The 21146-nt window shown below is 40.5% G+C and overlaps 1 protein-coding gene across 5 annotated transcripts in view; it reads left to right on the plus strand.

Annotated features, from left to right (window-relative positions):
• LOC135550744 (homeobox protein cut-like 1) overlaps nt 1-9872 on the plus strand; it is a 212314-nt gene extending 202442 nt beyond the window's left edge. For all 5 annotated transcript variants that reach the window (XM_064981831.1, XM_064981827.1, XM_064981826.1 and 2 more), the window contains one exon: nt 83-9872. In XM_064981831.1, the coding sequence (XP_064837903.1) occupies nt 83-539 (457 nt within the window). In that variant the 3' untranslated portion in view covers nt 540-9872. The remainder of the gene's footprint in view (nt 1-82) is intronic.
• Nucleotides 9873-21146: the final 11274 nt, after the last annotated feature.

Here is a 21146-nt window from a genome sequence, read left to right on the forward strand (position 1 = left end):
TGCTTTTTTCTGTGTTGACGTGAGAGACTCCCAGCTGTGTGTCTGTGTCTGACTGTTGGGGTTCTCTCTCTCAAACCTCCAGGTCTCGTATCCGACGGGAGCTGTTCATTGAGGAAATCCAGCGAGGTGAGGGCGGTGAGGGTGTCTCCCCGTCCACCAGAGCGGGCAAGGCCAGCGAGGGCGAAAGCTGCGACGGCACCGAGTCGGATGGCACGGTGGAGGGCACTCGCCCCGGCCACGAGCACCACCCAGCCTCAGAGGGTGAGTGGGGGTCCGACCACAGGGACGAGGGAACCTCCTTGGCCACCGGCAGCACCGCTGCAGGTACCAGCAGCCACCACAAGGGCGGTGCCTTGGACAGCCTGTTCAGCTTCCCCGAGATCAGCCATGTTTCCTCTGTGTCCGTGGCTGCTACCGCCGCTGCCCGCAACCCCCGCGACAACAGCCTGCGCAAGAAGAAAGCCGCCAACCTCAATAATATCATCCACCGTCTGGAGAAGGCCGCAAGTAAAGACGAGCCCCATGAGTGGGAGTTCTAATATGGTCCCCCCTGCTCACGCTACCAGGGAAAGTTCCTATTTTTCTAGAGCCCTAACTGCACAGTCCCAAGGCAAAGCCTGGAGCAGTACTGCCAGAGAAGAACTGGTGTCTTTTACGAGTTTTCATATCAAAGAGGGTTTAGAGATTTTTTTGAGAAGCGAAACGACAGCAACAACCTGATTTTCTTTGTAGATAAAGCACTTAACAGCCCAGCTGGCCAAAGGGCCCCAACTCCACCGGCCAAAGGTGCGAAAGAGACAAAAAACTTGCGCTACTCACAAAGGAGCTTCACTCCACAGGAAGAAACTGTCACGAGAAGCAATTCTGTGTTTTATTTGTGCGCGTGCGTGTGTGTGTGTGTGTTTCCCTTTGAGAGATTTATTCGCCACCTCAAAGTTTTTCTAACCTTTTTCGCTCAGTGAATTCTCACATCTAACAGACTAAATGTTACAATCTTTTCTCTGTTTTCTAAGAGGTTCCTCCTAGTAACTCCAATGCAGCTGTTTGGTATCTGTAAGGATCGTCAAACGGAAAGCCAAGCATTTAAAACATTTCTGTCTGCAGGAGAGAAGGACCATGAAGTGATCCTTTCCCAAGCAACCTTCTTCTCTGTGCCCCAAAAGTTGCCATGTAATGGCTTTGGAACTCTTAATATGCTATGGACTCCATTGAGAAAGAAATCAACATTTTTATATAATTATTTTTCTCCTCTGAGAAAGAAAAAAAGTATTTAGCAATTTGGTTGCCACTAAGAGATTGCACAGTCGGTCGACTCTAAACAATGCTAGTTTCGATTCCTAAATACTTGGGAAGGATAAAATGATAAGTGAACATACGATTTATCAGTTGTTGAAAGGAATGATGAAAAAAGATTCACTTTAATTCACATTTTTTCAACGTACAACATAAAATGCAAAAGTTATGTAAGGAAAAATCTGAAAACATTTTGTGGTAGCTGACTTTTAGTGTTCTTTCTCTTGAGTGATCTAGAAACTTTTTGATAAGTAGTGCACATTTCTTTCATAGCTTTAACTGACTTTCGGGGTTGCCATTTTGGTGGCACTGGGAGCGTTTGTTTAATACACTCAATTTTAGGCCAAAATCAGGTTTGAAAATTAAGAAAACAAACAAACAAAAAATAATGAAATGTATACAAGTTAATGGAGAGAAAAATATTTCCGTCTAGATATTTTTGAAAACAAAAAGTTACGAACCTGCTTTTTAACCACAAAAACCACACTATTGAGACCTCAGAACCGGGGCGGGCAGTGGAGCCGATGGCCGCTGTACTTCACAGGCTGGCCCTAGGACGGGGAGGCTTGCGTTTCATTGGGTGAAAAAGCCAGGAGATGCACAGCTCACTTTACTGTATATTCCAAGGTTCAGGCTCTTTTGCTCTCAACTCTTTACCTATGGTTGTATGTATATATGTACATTGTCAAAACAAAAGACAGAAAAAGAAAGACAAGAAACCCCTGTTCCTGTTGCATGCGGTGCGCTGAGTCGGTGGAATAGATTGACTCTCCTCTGCTTGTGTATTCCCATACCGACGAGCTTCAGGACTGATCTAGTCATGGTCGACCTGTCATACGTCCCTCCTTTAAACCCCTCTGAGAAATATGCTCCACAGGCTGTCATGTTGGTTTGCTCAGAGGTCAAGAGGCCAAATGTACCCGTACTTAGTAGAGATATTTCAAGGTACATTTTTACTTATTTAATAACCAATACCAAAAGTTCTATCCAAAGTACTGTTGATGTGACATCCCCCATCCAATTTGGTCGTCTCTGTTTCAAAGTCGAGCTTGATTCTTCCACCAGTCTTAATGCGCTCTCTTCCTTATATGAACAGTTTTATGATCAATTCAGGACTGTTATGTAGCATCTCCATTCTCCACTGGTCTCAACAAGTCCTCTTATCTTCAGCTGAAACTCTTGGCTTGCCTCGTGAATATATCTCAGAGGTTAAGATCACTTGACACGGGTCAATGGAAGAAACAAAGACATTCATTTTATACTCAACCCTCAACCCATCCTCCCTCTCCCAGACATGGTAGAACAGTAGAAACCCCTTCGCACACACTGATCACAACCTTCTCCCGCCTCCCGTTCCTCCTATGCCACAAGCTCACAGTGCCTGCCCGCCCACTGCCTCTCCCTCTGTGTTTGAGTGTGTGAGAGCACACGTACGTGTACGCAAGTAGACGTGTGCTTGTGTGATGTTGTATGCACGTACTGTAGGAAAGGGGTGTAAGGGTGTTAGAGAGGACTAGCTGCCCTGCTCTGCCATACACACCCCTAAGTGTGTATGGCTCTGTGCGTGTTTTATACGTCTTTAATTTGTACATGCCTGCACACAGAGTGCACAACTGCCACCCTTTCTTTCTTCTAAGCTGTTTTCCAAGTTATCGCTTACTGCATAGCAGACTCACAAATACAGTAGGTCTCCTTTATTGCCATATATTAACGACTCACAGTAGATCACTTCAACAAAGTTTTTTTTGTCAATTTTTTTTGTTCTACTTATTTATAGGGGCTGTACTTTACATTTTAATGTCTTATTTGATTTTTGTTTTACATTATTATTATTATTATTATTATTATTGTTATTATCGTGTGGGACTATAAGGGGTCATGTAAAGAAAAAAATACAAAAAAATAATAATAATTAGACTGATAGACTGCCGGCAGTATTGGGTTATACGTACGATATGTAGTTGTCATACATGTATATTAGTGAAATTTGAATATGTTTTGACAGTGTCATTTATATGGTTTGAACTCAATTGAGAGATGATGTCATCGATAGCATTATGGTGCATTCACCTTTTGTGAAGTGTCTGTGCAGTTTTCTTTTCTTATTTGTAACTTGTATGTTTTTCCATGAAGATAGATCACCTCAGCAAGCATAATTGAAATCAGGTTGACTCATTCTATTTTGTACATTTTCCGTGAATCACTGAACCCAGCACAGGACAGAAGTTGTGGTGGGGTTCGAGAACCAATAGCATCTGAATGTCTAGAACTGCAGTCCTTTGGCATTACCTCTGAATCTGGCATTTTATTTCTGAAATGTTCCAGCTTTATTTGAGATTAATAAACTGAGGTACTGATAGGATCGCTATATATGGGCTTAGATCTAGCAAGAGAGTGTGACTGGCATTTCCTGTTTATTGGACCGGGAGGTTTCCTGTCTCTACAACCTAACCAACATGTGGCCCTGCACAAGGCTAGGGATCAGAAAACTGGAGTGAACTATAAACTGTGATGCACTTGCTGACATCTAAAACGTTTGTGAAGCTCTTAGTACTACGTACACAGACTATTCAGAAGATGTTTATTTCCGCAGTTATTATTTGCTAAATATAGGTTTAGTTCCTTAAAACAAAACGTATCAAATTACATTTTTATACGTAACAATAACACAAACAGGTGTGTAAAGCACACGCACTACTGACAAACAACCTCTAAAAAGGGCGGAAGGCAATTAAACTGTCACAATTTACCTTAGAAGTTGAATTGCATGCTGTTAAAAATGTTATATCCTATTCTGACTTTACAGTAAGCTTACTCTTTAAAGACATCACATTATCAACAAAGAAAGAGATTATTGTCAACTTTTCAAATTGTGCACATTTGGAGCACAATACATTGGACTTAAAATATGGCTGTCTGATCCTTGCGCCCTACCCTGGCTCTCCTACAGCAAAGCTGGTGGTGATTAGATCACCTTTGGAGGGCAGTGAAGTTAGCACACTGTTCAGAAGCCCTGCGTCCTGGCTGGTTCCAAACTACGCTCCCTCAAGTGCCACACTGGCAGTCTGGCCAATTACAGCAGTCCCTATCAGCTGGTCATATTGTTCAACTGAACGTCGAATAAAAGCACAAGTACTGCGACAAGTTTAAAATAATTGTCGTTCCATTTAATGGCTGCAAGTAAAGCTTAAATTGATCATACCCAAAAACATTCCCTTTCAAAATAGGAGTTGATGTTTTAGCACTATTAAAGAGACATCTTCGCTTAGCACTTACCCTCTGCGAGTCTTTTCCTCCAGACTATCTTAAGTTCATAGGAGTGCCTTTGCCTTAAAGTGACCGAAGTGTTGATATTGTTTTAAGGATTGCTCATAAATGAATGCAGTAAGCTGGCCCAGTCTCTTAGTCTGAAGTCTTGCTCCCCCATCCCATCATCATTCTCATGAGACTTTTCATCACTGATCTCCAAGTCTTGTGCAGGCACCACATGGAAACAAGCAATAATTTTGATTTGTCTCCCACATGCTGTGTCCTCAAAACAGCTGTTGACGTCTGTAGCAAAGTTGTTTTGTCTGGAAATGCTCCACTGCTGTTGAACAAAAGGGGTCCAGTTCTGTGACTGTCTGCAGACCTGGGCTGGCTCCTCCAGAGGTGATGCCAACACAGACTTGTAGGCCACAGATCTGTAGGAGGTACACAATCAAAGATCCATATGCAGATAGTCGGTATGGCTCTCATTAACAATGATGCAGCCTTGAGTGTCTGGTAGAGGCACTAGTGAAAGGGATTTCATCAACAGTATGTGAGTCTCCAAGAGGGATTTCATCAACAGTATGTAAGTCTCCCAGAGGGATTTCAGTTTGATATTATTACCAACATGTCAAGTTGTGCGATCATGATGTCAACTGTTCCCAGCTATACCCTGTTAGTACAGGCCACAATAGCGATAGCTGACAGGCAGTGCTTTTTGACTTGGAGTTACATTTCTGTGGATTTGTTTTTATTTTTCTATTTCTCATTTGATGCTAATGCAAGATTTCGACACGAGTTCTCTCACTTTTCTCCCCAAATCATGTTCTGCTGTCAGCCATTTTGGAACATTGCATGTAGTTTTGCCCTTTGGCCCAGAGGGAAAGGTTATTGATCATTAACTTGTATTTGATTTTATCCCTATTAATTCATAGATCAATGTGTTTTGGATTATTTTTTAATCGTAATCTTTTAAAGGGGGGTTGTGCACTCTGAGCTAATGGAAGTCATTCTGTGGTGGAATTAGTTTTGAACTTTTCCCTATTTTCAAACCGTCTGAACGTCATTGCTTCTTGTTAACGTGTACCACACCTCTTTTTCCTCGTGCTATAGGTTACGTTCACATGACATTGCTTTGTCAGACTCTCCTTCTCGAACAAGAGATTGCACCCTTAGTATTCAAGGACATGATTCTCCTTGAGGCCACAGTCATAATGCTGACTAGAACGGCACAGAACATAGACAAGGACAGATATCACACACCAATACATGAACAATACAATTGAAAGAGGACCAAATCAGGCTTGATTACCTTTCAGAGTTATTGTCTAGCAGATGTTCATATAGACATCATAAAGAACAGGCTATGTTTATCAGTCTCAGTTAATACAGTGTTTATGTTGTAGGCACTGGGTGTCCAAGAACGAGAGGTCGGTCCTCTTTTCTCTGCTCCTATTCATGTGTATACTTCTGTTATTGACAGGGAAAGGTTTTCTTAAAGTGTTGGTTAGATTTGTAGACACAGAGTTGTCTGTAGCTTTCTGAATGAACGGGTAAGATTCTGAGTATCATGAAGAATTAGGGGACTGGATTTGACAGTGGAACCCTGGAGGAAGCACCCAAAGCAACACTGGTTTATTACAAAGGGCATTTTGCATGTGTTTGTTCAGTTTCTTTGTGCTACAGTTCCCTTCTGTGTTTTCATGTTCTTTTTCTGTTGTTAAGAAAAACATTGGTTGTTACATTGTTGCAGAAACCATATGATTATTTTGGATGAATTTCAGGAATTTGCCCTTTGCAAATATTTTTCTATAGAACTAAAGTAGATTGCTATCAATATTATATACACTGTCATATAAAGTTGTACAGATATATATCCTTATAGCAAGTTGTTAAGAATTACTATGGGTTTGTTTTTTGTTATTACTGTCAAAGTATTGGTAGTTCTCTCTATAGGGTTGATGTGTCCATAGCTTAGTGTTTTCCCCCCATATCAGGACTACGAAAACCTCACACTGTAAGATCGACTTCAAGGATCATTGCATATGTATTAGCATTAGCCAGAGCTAATCTCATGGTGTTTGTGTATCATGGATTCACATTTCTCTTATGACCCTCCAATTATTTCATAACCTTATGTTATTTGTGAGACAAACGTTAACCCAGTAAACATGAAGACCAATGCCTTGATTCTCATTGAAGCATATACATAACAGAACCATATGTCATTGCACATCACTAGCCCCAATCTATACTTGCTTTTATTTAAAGTATATACACTCCTTAGGCTTTGTTAGATTCTCCTTATTCAATGTCAACAGACACTGGTAGTGACAAAAGGTTTTTGACGATGTTTGCTAAAAGTGTGATGAAATCTGGAATGATTTACTTTTGATTTGCCTTCCCGTTTTCAGATGAGATTTGATTTGAACATTAATGCATTTATTTTTTGCTCATCTTTTTGCTTGTGTTAAGTCTCAGAAGTCAGCCAGGGACAGTAGTCTTGTGATTGTGAGAAGAGTCAGAAGTCGACATGTTAATAGAGTTGTGATGCCAGTGACATTGGAAATGGAGACTAAAATAGTGGTCAACAATGGCGGCATTAATAATGTCATATTCAGTCTGAATTTGGATTATCTAAGTGTGGTCACACATTACTTTATGCATTACTGATTGACTGCTGATTGACATTTTGCATCCAACACTCAGTGGTAGTTTGCATACAAGTTACGATGAAAAACTATATAATAAATGTTGACATCGATTAACGGTTGGTTGCGTTACAGTAGTTTTGGGCCTTTGTCGGGGCAACTCCAAATGGACAACTCATTTTGCTCCCTTTAGAGTGACATCCAATATTGTGTTTTTTGAAAGCTGTGTTTTTAGAGCTTTAGTGAAGGAAGCATGATAGAACTACATCACCCACAGTCCTTTGCTGCTACCTTGTTTGCTTTCTATTCATATGAGAGGATGTTGTGGTGGCGGACGTATAAGCTGAGTGTCTATGGAGTCCCCTCCCTCAGTTCAGCTCTATGTCTCCATACTCACATTGACATGCTCCCAAGGCCTCAACTGACTGTATGAATTTGTAACTGGACAAATCCCTGCTGAAGTCATCAAATTTGTTTGTGTCCAGTTCACCTTTGTTTGGCCATGTGCTATATCTAAGTCTAAGATCGTTGTTTTCATGTTGTCGTATAATCCGATTCTCATTGACTATAGCCTTGTTCACATTGGAAGTTGACTCAAATCACATTTATTTTGCATATCCAATTCGAATGTGGTCTTTTTCCTGCAGTCTCAACAGCCAAAAAGTACATGGGAATCAAATATTTCAATCCACATTTCAAACCACCTTTGAAGTCTGATACAAATATGATTCCTGGCCATGCAACTTGTGTCTGAACAGTCAAATCTGATTTATTCGCCCTCAAATGGTTTTTATCTTGTTGCTTGCTAGCTAGTTCCAGTTTGACAAGAACATGTGGTTGCAAAATAGCTTGTTCATTGTTAGTGAATGTGCTAGAAAGCTAAACAGCTACCTAGCTAAGTGACTAAAAGTTGGATCATCTTATCCTTTGAGGCTTTATAAGTGTTCTTACAAAATTATTTTTAACATTCAAAGCAACTTGAAGGTTGTCACCTTAGCCTGCTACATTACTTCTGAGTGATAGGCAGCAGGAGCACCGCCACCAATTAGCCTGCAACACAGTGCACGCCCGTCATTACTAGTGTAGCCATGTCAGCAAATGACTGCTGTCTGAATACACATTTCCAATTTGGTCATTTGTAACTTGCTGTTTGGACAGTCAGTATTCCAAAATGGATTTGAAAAGCAAAACTGATTTGAGTTTTAAGGCCTGCAGTCTGAACAAGGCTTAATTGTGTTAAGAACAAAGCTAGCTATACTCACCAATGGTTTTTTGCTCCTCCCCTTTACTACTACCCTACCAGGTTTATAAGCAACCTTCCTTAAAGGTCTATTTTTCAGCTGATCATTTTGAAACTAGGACACTACTTTTATCAAGCATGGAAATAAGTCTGAGTGTATGAGTTAGGTGTTGGATGGTGTCAATTTGGCCAACTCTCAACCTTTAAAGTGCCAGAGGTCTCCAACTTTCTGATGTTTGGTCAGGCAGCCATCTCACTATCAGTTTATCTACTGTAATGTCAAGTTGCTGTGTCAGTAGACTTTCAATTCCGTGTATATACTCTCTGATTACGCATAGGTCACGTTGTTGGTCAAATGTCGTTCAATTACAGAACTTGAGAATGCCTGTTTCAATAGACACTGTAGATTTTCTGAGATAAGTGAGACTAACATGTTTTAGTCTTTTTGCTTTGTAAATGGGTGAAAGAAGATCAAGATTTTATACCAAATATTGTTTCATTCTTTTTCCACTGCTAAGGAGACCTTTTAGTACCTTGAATGAAAGGTTTATTGCTTAGCACTTGTTTTGGCAAATGCGAGTGTTATTGGAGATGTACAGATATCGCTTCCATAGAAATTGATTTGTGCAATTTAATTTCTTATGAAGGTTATGTGATTTGTTTTTTTAAACCAAACTTCACATTGAAGTTAGTTACCATAATCTTACAAAATAAAAAAAATCCCTTCAACCAAAAAAGTGTAATTCTCAACGAAGAATTGGTACTTCCAACTGAAGAGTTTCAGCGCAATTCACTTTTCCTCCAACACTTCACTTATGAATTATAGCTTGACGTGGGGCAAAACATTTTGGCATTCATATGACATGGCGTGTGTGTGGAGTGTTGAGCAGCTCCTATGCAGTTATGTGAAGCAGTTTCCTTATTCCTTTTAGTTTGTGTCCTCTCTTTTTTTTACTGGCTGCTTTTGAAGTGAGGAACCCTCCCACCATCTCAGCTGGTCTAATTTTGTCTCTCAAAGCTCAGGTGGAAACTACTTTTAGCAGAGTCCTTGTGTCACTGTCACTGGCAAAAACAGTTCTCCCCCTTCATCTTCAGTCCAGAGAGAGGTGTAGTTAGTTGCTGTCGGCTGATTTATTTTTCTATGAAGCAATTCTAGGCCTCATGATTGGCAATGAAAGGTGGACTCCACCTTCACGGGAAAAAAAATAATCTTCTTCCAGTTTCAGTTTGTTCTCTCGTTTGGTTCCTTTTTTATTTGGTCATTTAAGTCATGTAGTCTGTTCCCAGCACTGTAAGACAGTCCCTATACAATATGGAGAAGCAATATCACTGTATGAAACTCACAATGTATTATTGTTATTATTATTGTTATTATTATTATTATTCACTAGCACCCTAGGTGTGATAATTGAAGTAAATATCTTTTATACAAACACAAAGTTGGGTGGTGTCTTTTTTTGCATGTTATTAAAAGGTATAAACATTTGCAATGTATGTAATGCCATGTGAGGGGTTTGACTGAAGTGGCCTAAGGTGTTTCCGAATAGTCTACTTGGCATCTTCGCAGTCCTAAAAACACCACAGCTTTACACCCTAGAAACTACACTCTCAATACAACTGACCGTTGCCTCAGCCTATTACACAGCACACGTTACTGAGTACTGTATGTTGCCCATAGGTCACTAATGGTGCATATTCCTTCAATTGTAACTAAAACACCTGTTTTCTAATAACATACGGTTTCCTAGGAAGTAGTATCTGTGATGTGCTTAATGATCCTTGGTGACCCTTGACCTCTTCCCACTCTCCTGGTCCTGTGGGTCTCTAGATGACAGGAGATGGTCATGACGGGCTCCATAGACAGGAAGTGGTCCTGCTGGATTATTTATAGAGCCTCTTTTGAAGACCCTTCAACTATAGCTAGCACTTCCCATCAATCTATAAAATTATAGCAGTACTCTTGTCCTAGTAGGTCTACTTTAAGTCGCCATGGATAAGAGTGCCTGCAAAATTACTAAAAGTTAAATGTGTCCCACTCACAACTTCCATTGTTAAGTCACATAGGAGGTACAAATTAAACCAGTATCAATATGGTAGTAATCTTTTAGTTAATACATGTTTGTTTGCATAACTTGGTCCAATAACCTCCAGCACTGCTGCAGCTGTATGGATTCCCATCCTTGGTGGAGCTAACAAAAACTTTACTGGGGGGATGCATGCCAGAAAAGCCACTACACAACACTAAACAATACATTAATTGCACTATAACAGTGACAAACGGTGCCCACAAACTGTTAGGGCCTACATAAAGGTGTCCCAATAGTAGTCCCAACACTTTACCACTGCTACACCTGGCTATCAGCGGAGCCTTGTCTGGCAGCGAAACAATTCATTCAGCCTCATTTACTTCCTTAAAAAAAGTAATAGCTGATATTGCTGCGTTGCCTAAACAAATGTAGTTTCTACTGACAATTGAGATGTGCAGACTATGGCATAAGGGGAAGACAAGCGGCAATACGTAATTTAGATTAAGACATTAATAAGCGAGCTAGGATGGACATAGTCAATATAACTTTGTTCAGCTCTTTTGAAATGTACAGTGTCGTGGAAATGTCCTGTATTTACCAAATCATGAGAGCAAACCACACACAAGTCAGAGTTAGTTATCACAATGTCCATCTTTAATTATATGAGCTCCATTACAACCCTGTGACTCTCAGATCAATTCAGTGTCTATCAATAAATTCTCTGAGAGTCCCTTGCACATTGTAACTGAGATCCTTTATAGCAAAGACACACATAGACAGACAGCATCGGCATAATTTATCGTTCAGCTTTGTCTCTTAAACTATGTTCTTTTCTCAAACTCATAAACCAATCCTCCATATCAACAGGCATATATCAAATCCATCCTATCTTGACAAGATCACAGAGACACATTTACTGGCACACAGACATTGTGGAGCCAAGAGATACACGCTTGACTTCTCCCCTCTCTCCGGCCCAAATAACTTAGCCTTGACAGAGAACAGATACTGCAAACCCGCCACAGTATTATAAAAACGTATTCTGATTAGAAGTAACTTACAAACATCTGATGAATATAAAACATCTTACCTATGTTACCAACTAATTCTGATTATTCCCCAACAACAGCGACATCCCTGTACACCAAGTCAGAACAGTGAGATAAATAAAGGGGGCATATAAGCAGACAATGAAAGCTCTTACAATATTCGATTATTACATTTATCTAAAACAGGTTATAGGCTATATGTGCACCACCAAGTGAGAACTGTGGTCAAAATTAAGAGGGGAAAGTACACCAAATTATTAGCGTGAGGCACATGGGCTACCAACAGTTTACTACACCACATACATTTAGTATTACTTTCTTAGCTACAATATACATATCTCCCTGGCATATTACATAATTTATGCAGCAGCATACAATACATTTTTGGACTCACCTTGTTGTGCTGTGCTCACTTGGACAGGAAGGTGTCCTTGGGCACATTTTGTCGAACTTTGTCATCAAATTCTGGCATTCTCTGGATTTACGGTACTTTCAAAACAACTGGGAACACGGGAAAAAAAACAAGGCTGAATCATGATGAGGTCAGTGAACTTCAGGTCGTAGCTCTAGAAAGAGGCCTGAGTTCCCGACTTGCAATTCCAAGTTGGATGACCGTTCAAAACGTATTTTCCCAGTTGGAGCTAGTTTTTTCCTGAGTTCCCAGTTGTTTTGAACTCACTGAAGTCAGATTTCACAGTTGTGAGTTAAGTTGTTTTGAGTGGGGCAGAAATCATGCTGGATTGACAGCATGGCCAATGTTGAATGTTTGTCATTTTAAGCTTGGAAAAGAGACCCTTAAACCAGGAATTGGGACCACACACCCACTCCACTGAATAGCAGGCTAGTGATTGCTTGGGAATGCTTGCAGTTAGCCACTGAGTTTGTGATTTCCAACTTGTTGTGTAATGTTTATGTCCAGTGGTCGATGAGCAAGGATACGTTTTTTCAATGTCTCTTCATTATTTCTGTTCATATGACAAGGATTTAACAATATTTGCCAGTAGATGATGAAAGCTACTGTAGATATAATGTGATTTGATGTCATTTTATCTGTGGCCATTGACCTTGAGCCTTCTTCGATGGGCACTTCTAATGTAACTCTATGGTAGCACCCAAGGGGCTTGTATTTTCAAGCTCTACCCTTAGAGTTGGCAGTGATGTTGTGTCCCCATGAGTGACAGAACACTGAGCTAATCACGGCACAACTAGAGAACTTTACCAACCCCTTCACTCTGTATTTTCCGCTGGCTGCCTCACCACCACAGAAAGCACTGAGCTCGGCATTTTGGAGCTGCCTTACTCAAGAAAGCAAAAAAGAGACCATGTTTGTATGAAGGCTTTATTAATGTTATTTTTATTACATTGATTCCAAACTGATATGTGACAAGTATTAATGCCAAAATAACATGCAAAACAGGCAACCTGCCCTGCCACAGACAGATCTGGTTTCCTCCTCATGGATGGAGGAGACCTCTGATTTCCGTGCTGTGAATGGTCCTCTGCGTGGGACTAGGCTGTGCAACATCCGGACTCTAGGGTTACACTGCTATCAGAGAGAAAACTGTCCTCCAATCAGCTGGCAAAGGTTTATGTCCTACCACACACGTTCAAAACGGTATGGTGGTGTCTATTTATTCCTCTACAAAGAAACAGTTGTGTTTCATTGTACTGAATTTAACTGTATAAAGTAGGCTATATAAGCTGTCCTAATAACATGTATTTTGTCACTGGGAATCATTGGGTTAATTGAAAGGCAACAGGAAGTAAAAGCATTAATGTCACCCACCACTATTAAAAACAATATATAAGTGAAGGCTGAGGTGGAGCTGGCTTGATATTTCAATGTGCAGCTAGCAGAGAGCACTGTAGTCCCATTTCATGATTCTTCTCATGCTTACATAGTTCTAAGATGCATACACTTAAACTTCTAGAGCAGAGGTATTCAACTCCTACCCTACTGTATGAGATTCGGAGCCTGCTGGTTTCCTGTTCTACTTGATAATTAATTGCACACACCTGGTGTCCCAGTTCTAAAAAAAAATTAAAAAACAGTAGGACTGGCTTTGAGGTCCAGAGTTGAGTTTTAGGGTTCTAGAGCCAAAATACTACAATGGAACTCTTCGAAGGTGCTCCTATTTAATACTAATCTTTTGAGGCTGTATATATTGTAATATCTTACCATGGTTATTTGTCCAAATTGGACTCTGTTTTGTTTGAATGAATCCTGAACATATTTACATTAGCATTAACAAACCAATTGAATCTCCCCCAGTTTTCCCATAAGAGGTCAAAATAGCAGCTTCCCTCATCTTGGCCACGTTAGGTCCCTAGGCAAATACAGACAAAGAAATCCAGGGTCAACTTTCTGTTGAGCTTCTGCACGACATTGATTCAATTATTACATCGATATTAATCTCTCTTGAATACATTTGAGGATATCACTCAGATGTGATTGCTTGTGCTGTGTGGAACATTTCATGTCTGCATTACAGTCACACATGTTTGAAACTTCTTTCATTCTTCTTCATTCTTCTTTCATTCAGTGGCCTGTCATGTCTTTCTCTCCAATGCTCGCCATGTCTGTTGCACTATTTATCTGAGGTGCAGATTTTGGTTTCTTATGTTCAAAGAGTTCCAATTCAGTTCTAACATGACAATCATTTTCTATTCTGTTTGTTGCACCAGTGTTTTTCTGAGGTGGATATACGGTATATTGTAATGATGTTCAAATTCTTCAAATTGAATTATAACATGACAATCCTCTTCTTTTCTGTTGCCAAGATTCATAGCGTCACCTCTGCTTCCCAGAATACACACACTTGGTCACAGCACGCCCTGTTGACGCATACTTTGTAGTGTCCATGGGAACAGTACAATGTGAAAATGAGAACTCACCAATGACGTCTATAGAACACACTACCCTGATTCCTCATCAAGACAGGTTGGCTACGGCCATATCGTGTGAGAAGGGCCACACAATCAACTTCATTCCCTTGACGGTGTTGTAGCCATGTCTGAACAAACAATGATGGGTGGTGTGTGAAGATGGGGCGGCACAATGTCAGGCCTCAGTGTATGTTGTTGACTTGTTTGTGACTTCACCAACAGCAGCCCTCTCCCCTCAAATACACACAGAAACAGAGATAGGCAAAACATAATGTATATTGTTACACTTACAAGATACTCTAAAGACCAATGTATCAAACAAAAATACAAAATACTTTGCAAGTTGACTAATTAACTACAACAACATTGTAATGGTTACAGAAATGTTTTACTTGCTAAGACTGCTGTTTATTTTTATCTACATCAGTTGAATGCACTGACTGTAAGCCACTTCAGATAAGTGTCTGCTAAATGACCTACATGTAAATGTAAAAATGAACAATTGTAAAGCACTGGGTATTATTATTGGCCTTGTTAGAATAGTAATAATAATAATATTAGAATAATACCCAGCAGGCTTTGCAAGTGTTCATTTTTACATTAACAATTTCATTGTGGTCATTTAGCAGCTGTCTTATCATTCTTCTGATACCAATGCAGAAAAGTACTTTGAAAATACAAATTACAGCTGTCAAAAGTATATTATTACAAAATTCAGGCCAGTGAAATGCAAAATACTCCAAAGTAATTTAAATATGTATTTCAAATACATGTAACAGTAATACTGCACATCTCTCCACAGAAACTATCTGTGCCAGCTTTGAGGATAATACAGTGCCACCGACGCGGCTCTCCTTCTCTGTGGCCGACTACGTCAGGTAGACATTTAAACATTAACCCTTGCAAGGCTGCTGGCCCAGACGGCATCCCTAACCGCGTCCTCAGAGCATGGGCAGACCAGCTGGCTGGAATGTTTACGGACATATTCAATCTCTCCCTATCCCAGTCTGCTGTCCCCACATTCTTCTAGATGACCACCATTGTTCCTGTACCCAAGAATGCAAAGGCAACTGAACTAAATGACTATCGGCCCCGTAGCACTCACTTCTGTCATCATGAAGTGCTTTGAGAAACTAGTCAAGGATCATATCACCTCCACCATACCGGTCACCATAGACCCACTTCAATTTGCTTACCCTCCCAATAGGGTCCACAGACGATGCAATCGCCATCATACTGCTCACTGCCCTATCCCATCTGGACAAGAGGAATACCTATGTAAGAATGATGTTCATTGACTAGCTCAGCATTCAACACCATAATACCCTCCAAGCTCATCATTAAGTTTGAGGCCCTGGGTCTCAACCCCGTCCTGTGCAATTGGGTTCTGGACTTCCTGACGGGCCGCCCAACATCTCCACGCCGAAACACCATCTCCACTTCGCTGATCCTCAACACTGGGGCCACACAATGGTGCGTGCTCAGCCCCCTCCTGTACTCCCTGTTCAGCCATGACTGCGTGGCGATGGACACCTCCAACTCAATCATCAAGTTTGCAGACGACACAACCATAGTAGGCTTGATTACCAACGACGACGAGACAGCCTACAGGGAGGAGGTGAGGGCTCTCGGAGTGTGGTGTCAGGAAAACAACCTCTCACTCAACGTCAACGAAACAAAGGAGATGATCGTGGACTTCAGGAAACAGCAGAGGGAGCACCCCCTATCCACATCGACGGGACAGCAGTGGGGAAGGTGGAAAGTTTTAAGTTCCTCTCTGTACACATCACGAACAAACTGAAATTGCCCACCCGCACAGAGAGTGTGGTGAAGAAGGCGCATCAGTGCCTCTTCAACCTCAGGAGGCTGAAGAAATGTGGCTTATCACCTAAAACCCTCACAAACTTTTACATGGGCACAATTGAAAGCATCCTGTTGAGCTGTATCACAGCCTGGTACGGCAACTGCACCACCCACAACCGCAGGGCTCTCCAGAGGGTGGTGCGGTCTGCACAACACATCAGTCGGGGAAAACTACCTGCCCTCCACCAACCGATGTCACAGCAAGGCCAAAAAGATAATCAAGGTCAACAACCACCTGAGTCACTGCCTGTTCACCCCGCCACCATCCAGAAGGGGAGGTCAGTACATGTGCATCAAAGCTGGGACAGAGAGACAAGCTGTTTTTCAATCTCAAGGCCACCAGACTGTTAAATAGCCATCACCAACACAGAGAGGCTGCTGCCTTCATACAGATTTGAAATCATTGGCCACTTTAATAAATGGATCACGAGTCACTTTAATAATGTCACTTTAATAATGTTTACATATCTTGCATTACTCATCTCATATGTACAGTGCCTTGCGAAAGTATTCGGCCCCCTTTTGCCACATTTCAGGCTTCAAACATAAAGATATAAAACTGTATTTTTTTGTGAAGAATCAACAACAAGTGGGACACAATCATGAAGTGGAACGACATTTATTGGATATTTCAAACTTTTTTAACAAATTAAAAACTGAAAAATTGGGTGTGTTCATTATCCAATAAAGTGGAAATTAATTTGGCTGCTGGTTCTCATTCAAATAGACCAAATTGATCTCTGCAATCGATTGTCTTTGAATTAATTATTTGTTTTGAATAACACATGATCTTAGCAGAGATCATTGCTCTAAATCCCAATAGTCTACCCTGTATACTGCAGTTTTGTGGGTTTCCATTCCTTGAGTAATATATGATATGATTTGTTCTGCCTTGCGTGGATAAAAATAGCTAGTGTAATCGGTGTCACTGCTGACTGAGCATTGCTGTTGGATGTCAAATGAATATCCACCCTGTTACTGAGATCTCTGAGGTCAAGATATTACTCTGTGGAGAGCTCAGAGCACACAAGTCCGTGCTCAACTGTGTAGAAGAGTCCAAAGCTCACGGAAGTCACTGTGACATTAGACAAGGAAGCGGTGCTGACCCGTTGGGAGTGGGACAGAGGAGCATCCTTCACTAAGAGGCTAAATGACCTGCTTCTCTACCCTCTACACCCCTTAACATTACTCACGGGATGAGATGCTGTTTATCCAACGGTGAGATGGCATGCTTCCCTAGCCAGCTGATCCCCTGTGTGTGTGCTTTCTTTCACATGATATTACTTAGTCATGCCAATACTGTTTTTATCCTATGTTGATTGAACATACAAATAGAGAATATAATAGAGTTAATGACTTGTGAATTAAGTGTTTCATGGAAGACCAGAGTAGTCTACCACTATGTTTACTGAAACTTGTAAAGAAGGCTATTAGCTCTGTCTTATAGGCTACAGATGTGCTTAACTAGCCTAAGGAATTGTCTCAATGTCATGTAAGTAGTTTCAAAAACATACATACAATCTGGAAAAATTAATGTGTAGAGGCTAAAACTCCAGCCGCTGCTCATAGAATAGATGTAACATAGTAAAAGTAAATCCGTGATACTCAAATTAGTATGATACAGTATGTTACATAAAACTGTAGGGTGGGTGGGGTGGATGAACGTCTAGCAACAATCTCATCACGCACAATTTTAGCTAATTAGCAACTTTGCAACTACTACTTTTTAGCTACTTTGCAATGACATAGCTCAACTGATTCAGGTGAGAATGGAATGGATGCATCCCCTAGTTAGGTGGTGGCAAGCAACATTGATATCAATGGCCCCATTTGCTTCCTGGTATTATAACTTAGCCTGCGTAGCATGTTAGCTAACCTATAACCAAACCCTAATATTAACCCTTTTTTATTTTACCTTGGCAAGTCAGTTAAGAACAAATTCTTATTTTCAATGATGGCCTTGGAACAGTGTTCAGGGGCAGAACGACATATTTTTACCTTGTCAGCTTGGGGATTCGATCTAGCAACCTTTCAATCACTAGTCCAACACTCTAACCACTAGGCTACCTGCCGCCCCAACCTAAACTCCTAACCTTAACCCCTAGCCTAGCTGATGTTAGCCACCTGGCCAACATTACACTTATTGTACGAATTGCAATTCGTAACATATCATAATGTATTGTAATTTTGTAACATATCATGTGAAATAGATGATGGACATCCACAAATTACCAAAGGAAAGGTAACATATCATACTAATTGAAGTGTCACAAATTTATGTTTACTATGTTACATCTACCCCTGAGTCCAGGTTGCAAACGTTGGTTTTGTCCAACCATGTAGACTAGTCACAACCATATCGGGTCTCCTTTAAACTAATCGGAATAGATCAGACAACCCATGCTGTGCAGCGCGCGTTGGGTGGGAGCTGTTCACTTTCTGTGCAGTGTGGGGACACGCTATTTTCTGCTAAAAAGCTATTTCCCAACATCTTAATGGGTTCAATTAGAGGAACCAGACAAACAACATAATAAGGTTAGGATTCATTGATATCGATTTATAATTTACCATCTGAGTTAATTAACCGTGGGACTATAGCCTACAGTAGTGAGCCAGTGATTAAAGCGTGAGTGAGTTCATTTTTATTATGTGTCCGTTTTGTCCCAGAGCTCGCGATGAAAATGCAATGGATGTGTATGTAGGCCTACGGGTTTTGAAGTCCCGCTCATATTGCGAGTTTGTTTCTACACCTGCATTGCTTGCTGTTTGGGGTTTTAGGCTGGGTTTCTGTACAGCACTTTGAGATATCAGCTGATGTACGAAGGGTTATATAAATAAATTTGATTTGTCCCGGAATTGAACTCGCTCTGAAGCGTCTATTGACGCATTAATATTAATCACTCGAGTGTTCAACTGTGGGACATATGACAGAAAAATCATATAGCCTAGGTTTTTATTTTAAAGGTGAAGTCACCTAAATGTGAAATAGTGCATCCATCCATGACGCTACATAGCTTACTTACATATGTCGTTGTTGTCACACTACTTATAAAGGCTATTGACAAGTCTTCATAAGCACGACGGTTTAAATGCTTCATAAATAAAAGTCATACAAAGTATGGAAAAATCAAACATGTGTCTGGATGTTTATGCCACATGAGGTAGTGTGGTTGTTTTGAATTAAGAATCGCTGGTTCAACCCCCAAATTTGCAAAATTTCCCTCCTTCCCTTTGTTTTTCATAACTCCAAACACACAAATGTCAGACATAATAATTAGATTTGAGAGACAGTTAAGCCATAACGTCCCGTATCTCTACTGTTATATTATGCATGAGAACTTCTTCTACCATTCAATACACATCTGGTATGCTTTGCCAAGCCTTGTCTCCTTGATCAGAGACAAATGTTTTTTCTTCATTCAGGCCAAATGTTTACCTATGGTACATTCATGAATTGGATTTGGAATCTGCCTCAAAGCCACATTGGCCATGTAATATTTCCCCTGATATAATCTCTTAGTTCTATTTCCCTGTGTGTGTTTTGGTGATGCAGTTACCTGATGTTTATGATTGTGTGTACGTGTTTTGTGTATGTGTGTGTGAAGGAGTTTTAGTTTGCATAATGAAATTACACGCGTGTGTTTGGTTATGGTCACTTATTTGTATGGGTATTTACATTTTGTGTGTGTTTGGCCAGCTGCATTTCTGTGTGTGGGTGGTGTAGTGTCAGATCTGAGCTACTTACAATTACTTCCTTGTATAAGAAAGGGGATGCTGGTCAGGAGCATGTTTCTCCTCTCAATAAAGACACACACACACACACACACACACACACACACACACACACACACACACACACACACACACACACACACACAAACAGTGCTGCAGGCATGAAAATCATCTGCTCCATATGATCAATTTATTATATTTTTCCCAACCAGAAATGAATAAGAAATGGAGGACTGTCATATGAATTGCTATTAAAGAAATAAAAAAAATCCTTTGACTCACTGCCTGAAATGTCACTGAAAATATATCAGAAAGAGCACTATATGTATCTAGAAATGAGCAGGCAATTTAAGGGCAGAAGTCACTGATGCCAAATTGGAGCATGTCCATGGTCTGTAATGCTGAGGGGCCCTTTTGGATTTCTCCATACTAACTAATGAAGTTAGAGGCATGTACTCAATGTTCCTTAGGGCCCCTATATCCTCTCTCTTGCACAACTTAAATTGAAATTTGAGATATGTTGGATGTGCTCTAATGAATTTGTGTGACAATGGCTCAATATTCCCTCTCCTTTTTTGAAGTTCCTCAAACAGAGGAAGGGAAAGTTGTATTAACTGAGCTATTCATATCTGGGTGGATATTAAGCACCCAGTTTATAATCTAAAAGAGATTCGACTCTCTAGTCTAGACTCTATAGACTCCTGCTGTGAAGTGAAAATGTCATTTGCTTATTAGTTTGAATAACAATTCTTCTATTTTTGTCCGGAGGTCTTATGAGTACATATTCAGTAAGCTGTGTGGTATCTTTATTTGTAACATGCCAACTGAACTCAGGTCAGAGATAGTGTCTGGAATGTGCACCAATGGTTGCTGTGATCTTTGAATTTTGGGGCGGAAATAATAACACCTGGTAAGAGAATCTGCTTTGGACTTCATCGCTGGAGTGTTTGTGCTTTTTAAAATTTTGAAAAGGTAGAAACCGTTATATATGTATATATTTATTTCCTTATGCATGTTGCCTCTTTCCTAGGTCCCAATTCCAATTTTCACTCATATTGTAGTTAGGACCTGGCAGTTCAAACTGTCTCCTTCTGTAAGTGATGGCTGTAAATGTACCCAGTTTGTGATGAGCTCTCAGGAGGCCAGCGTCCCTCCA

This window comes from Oncorhynchus masou, chromosome 12 (genome assembly GCF_036934945.1).
Source record: "Oncorhynchus masou masou isolate Uvic2021 chromosome 12, UVic_Omas_1.1, whole genome shotgun sequence".
Lineage (NCBI taxonomy): Eukaryota > Metazoa > Chordata > Actinopteri > Salmoniformes > Salmonidae > Oncorhynchus > Oncorhynchus masou.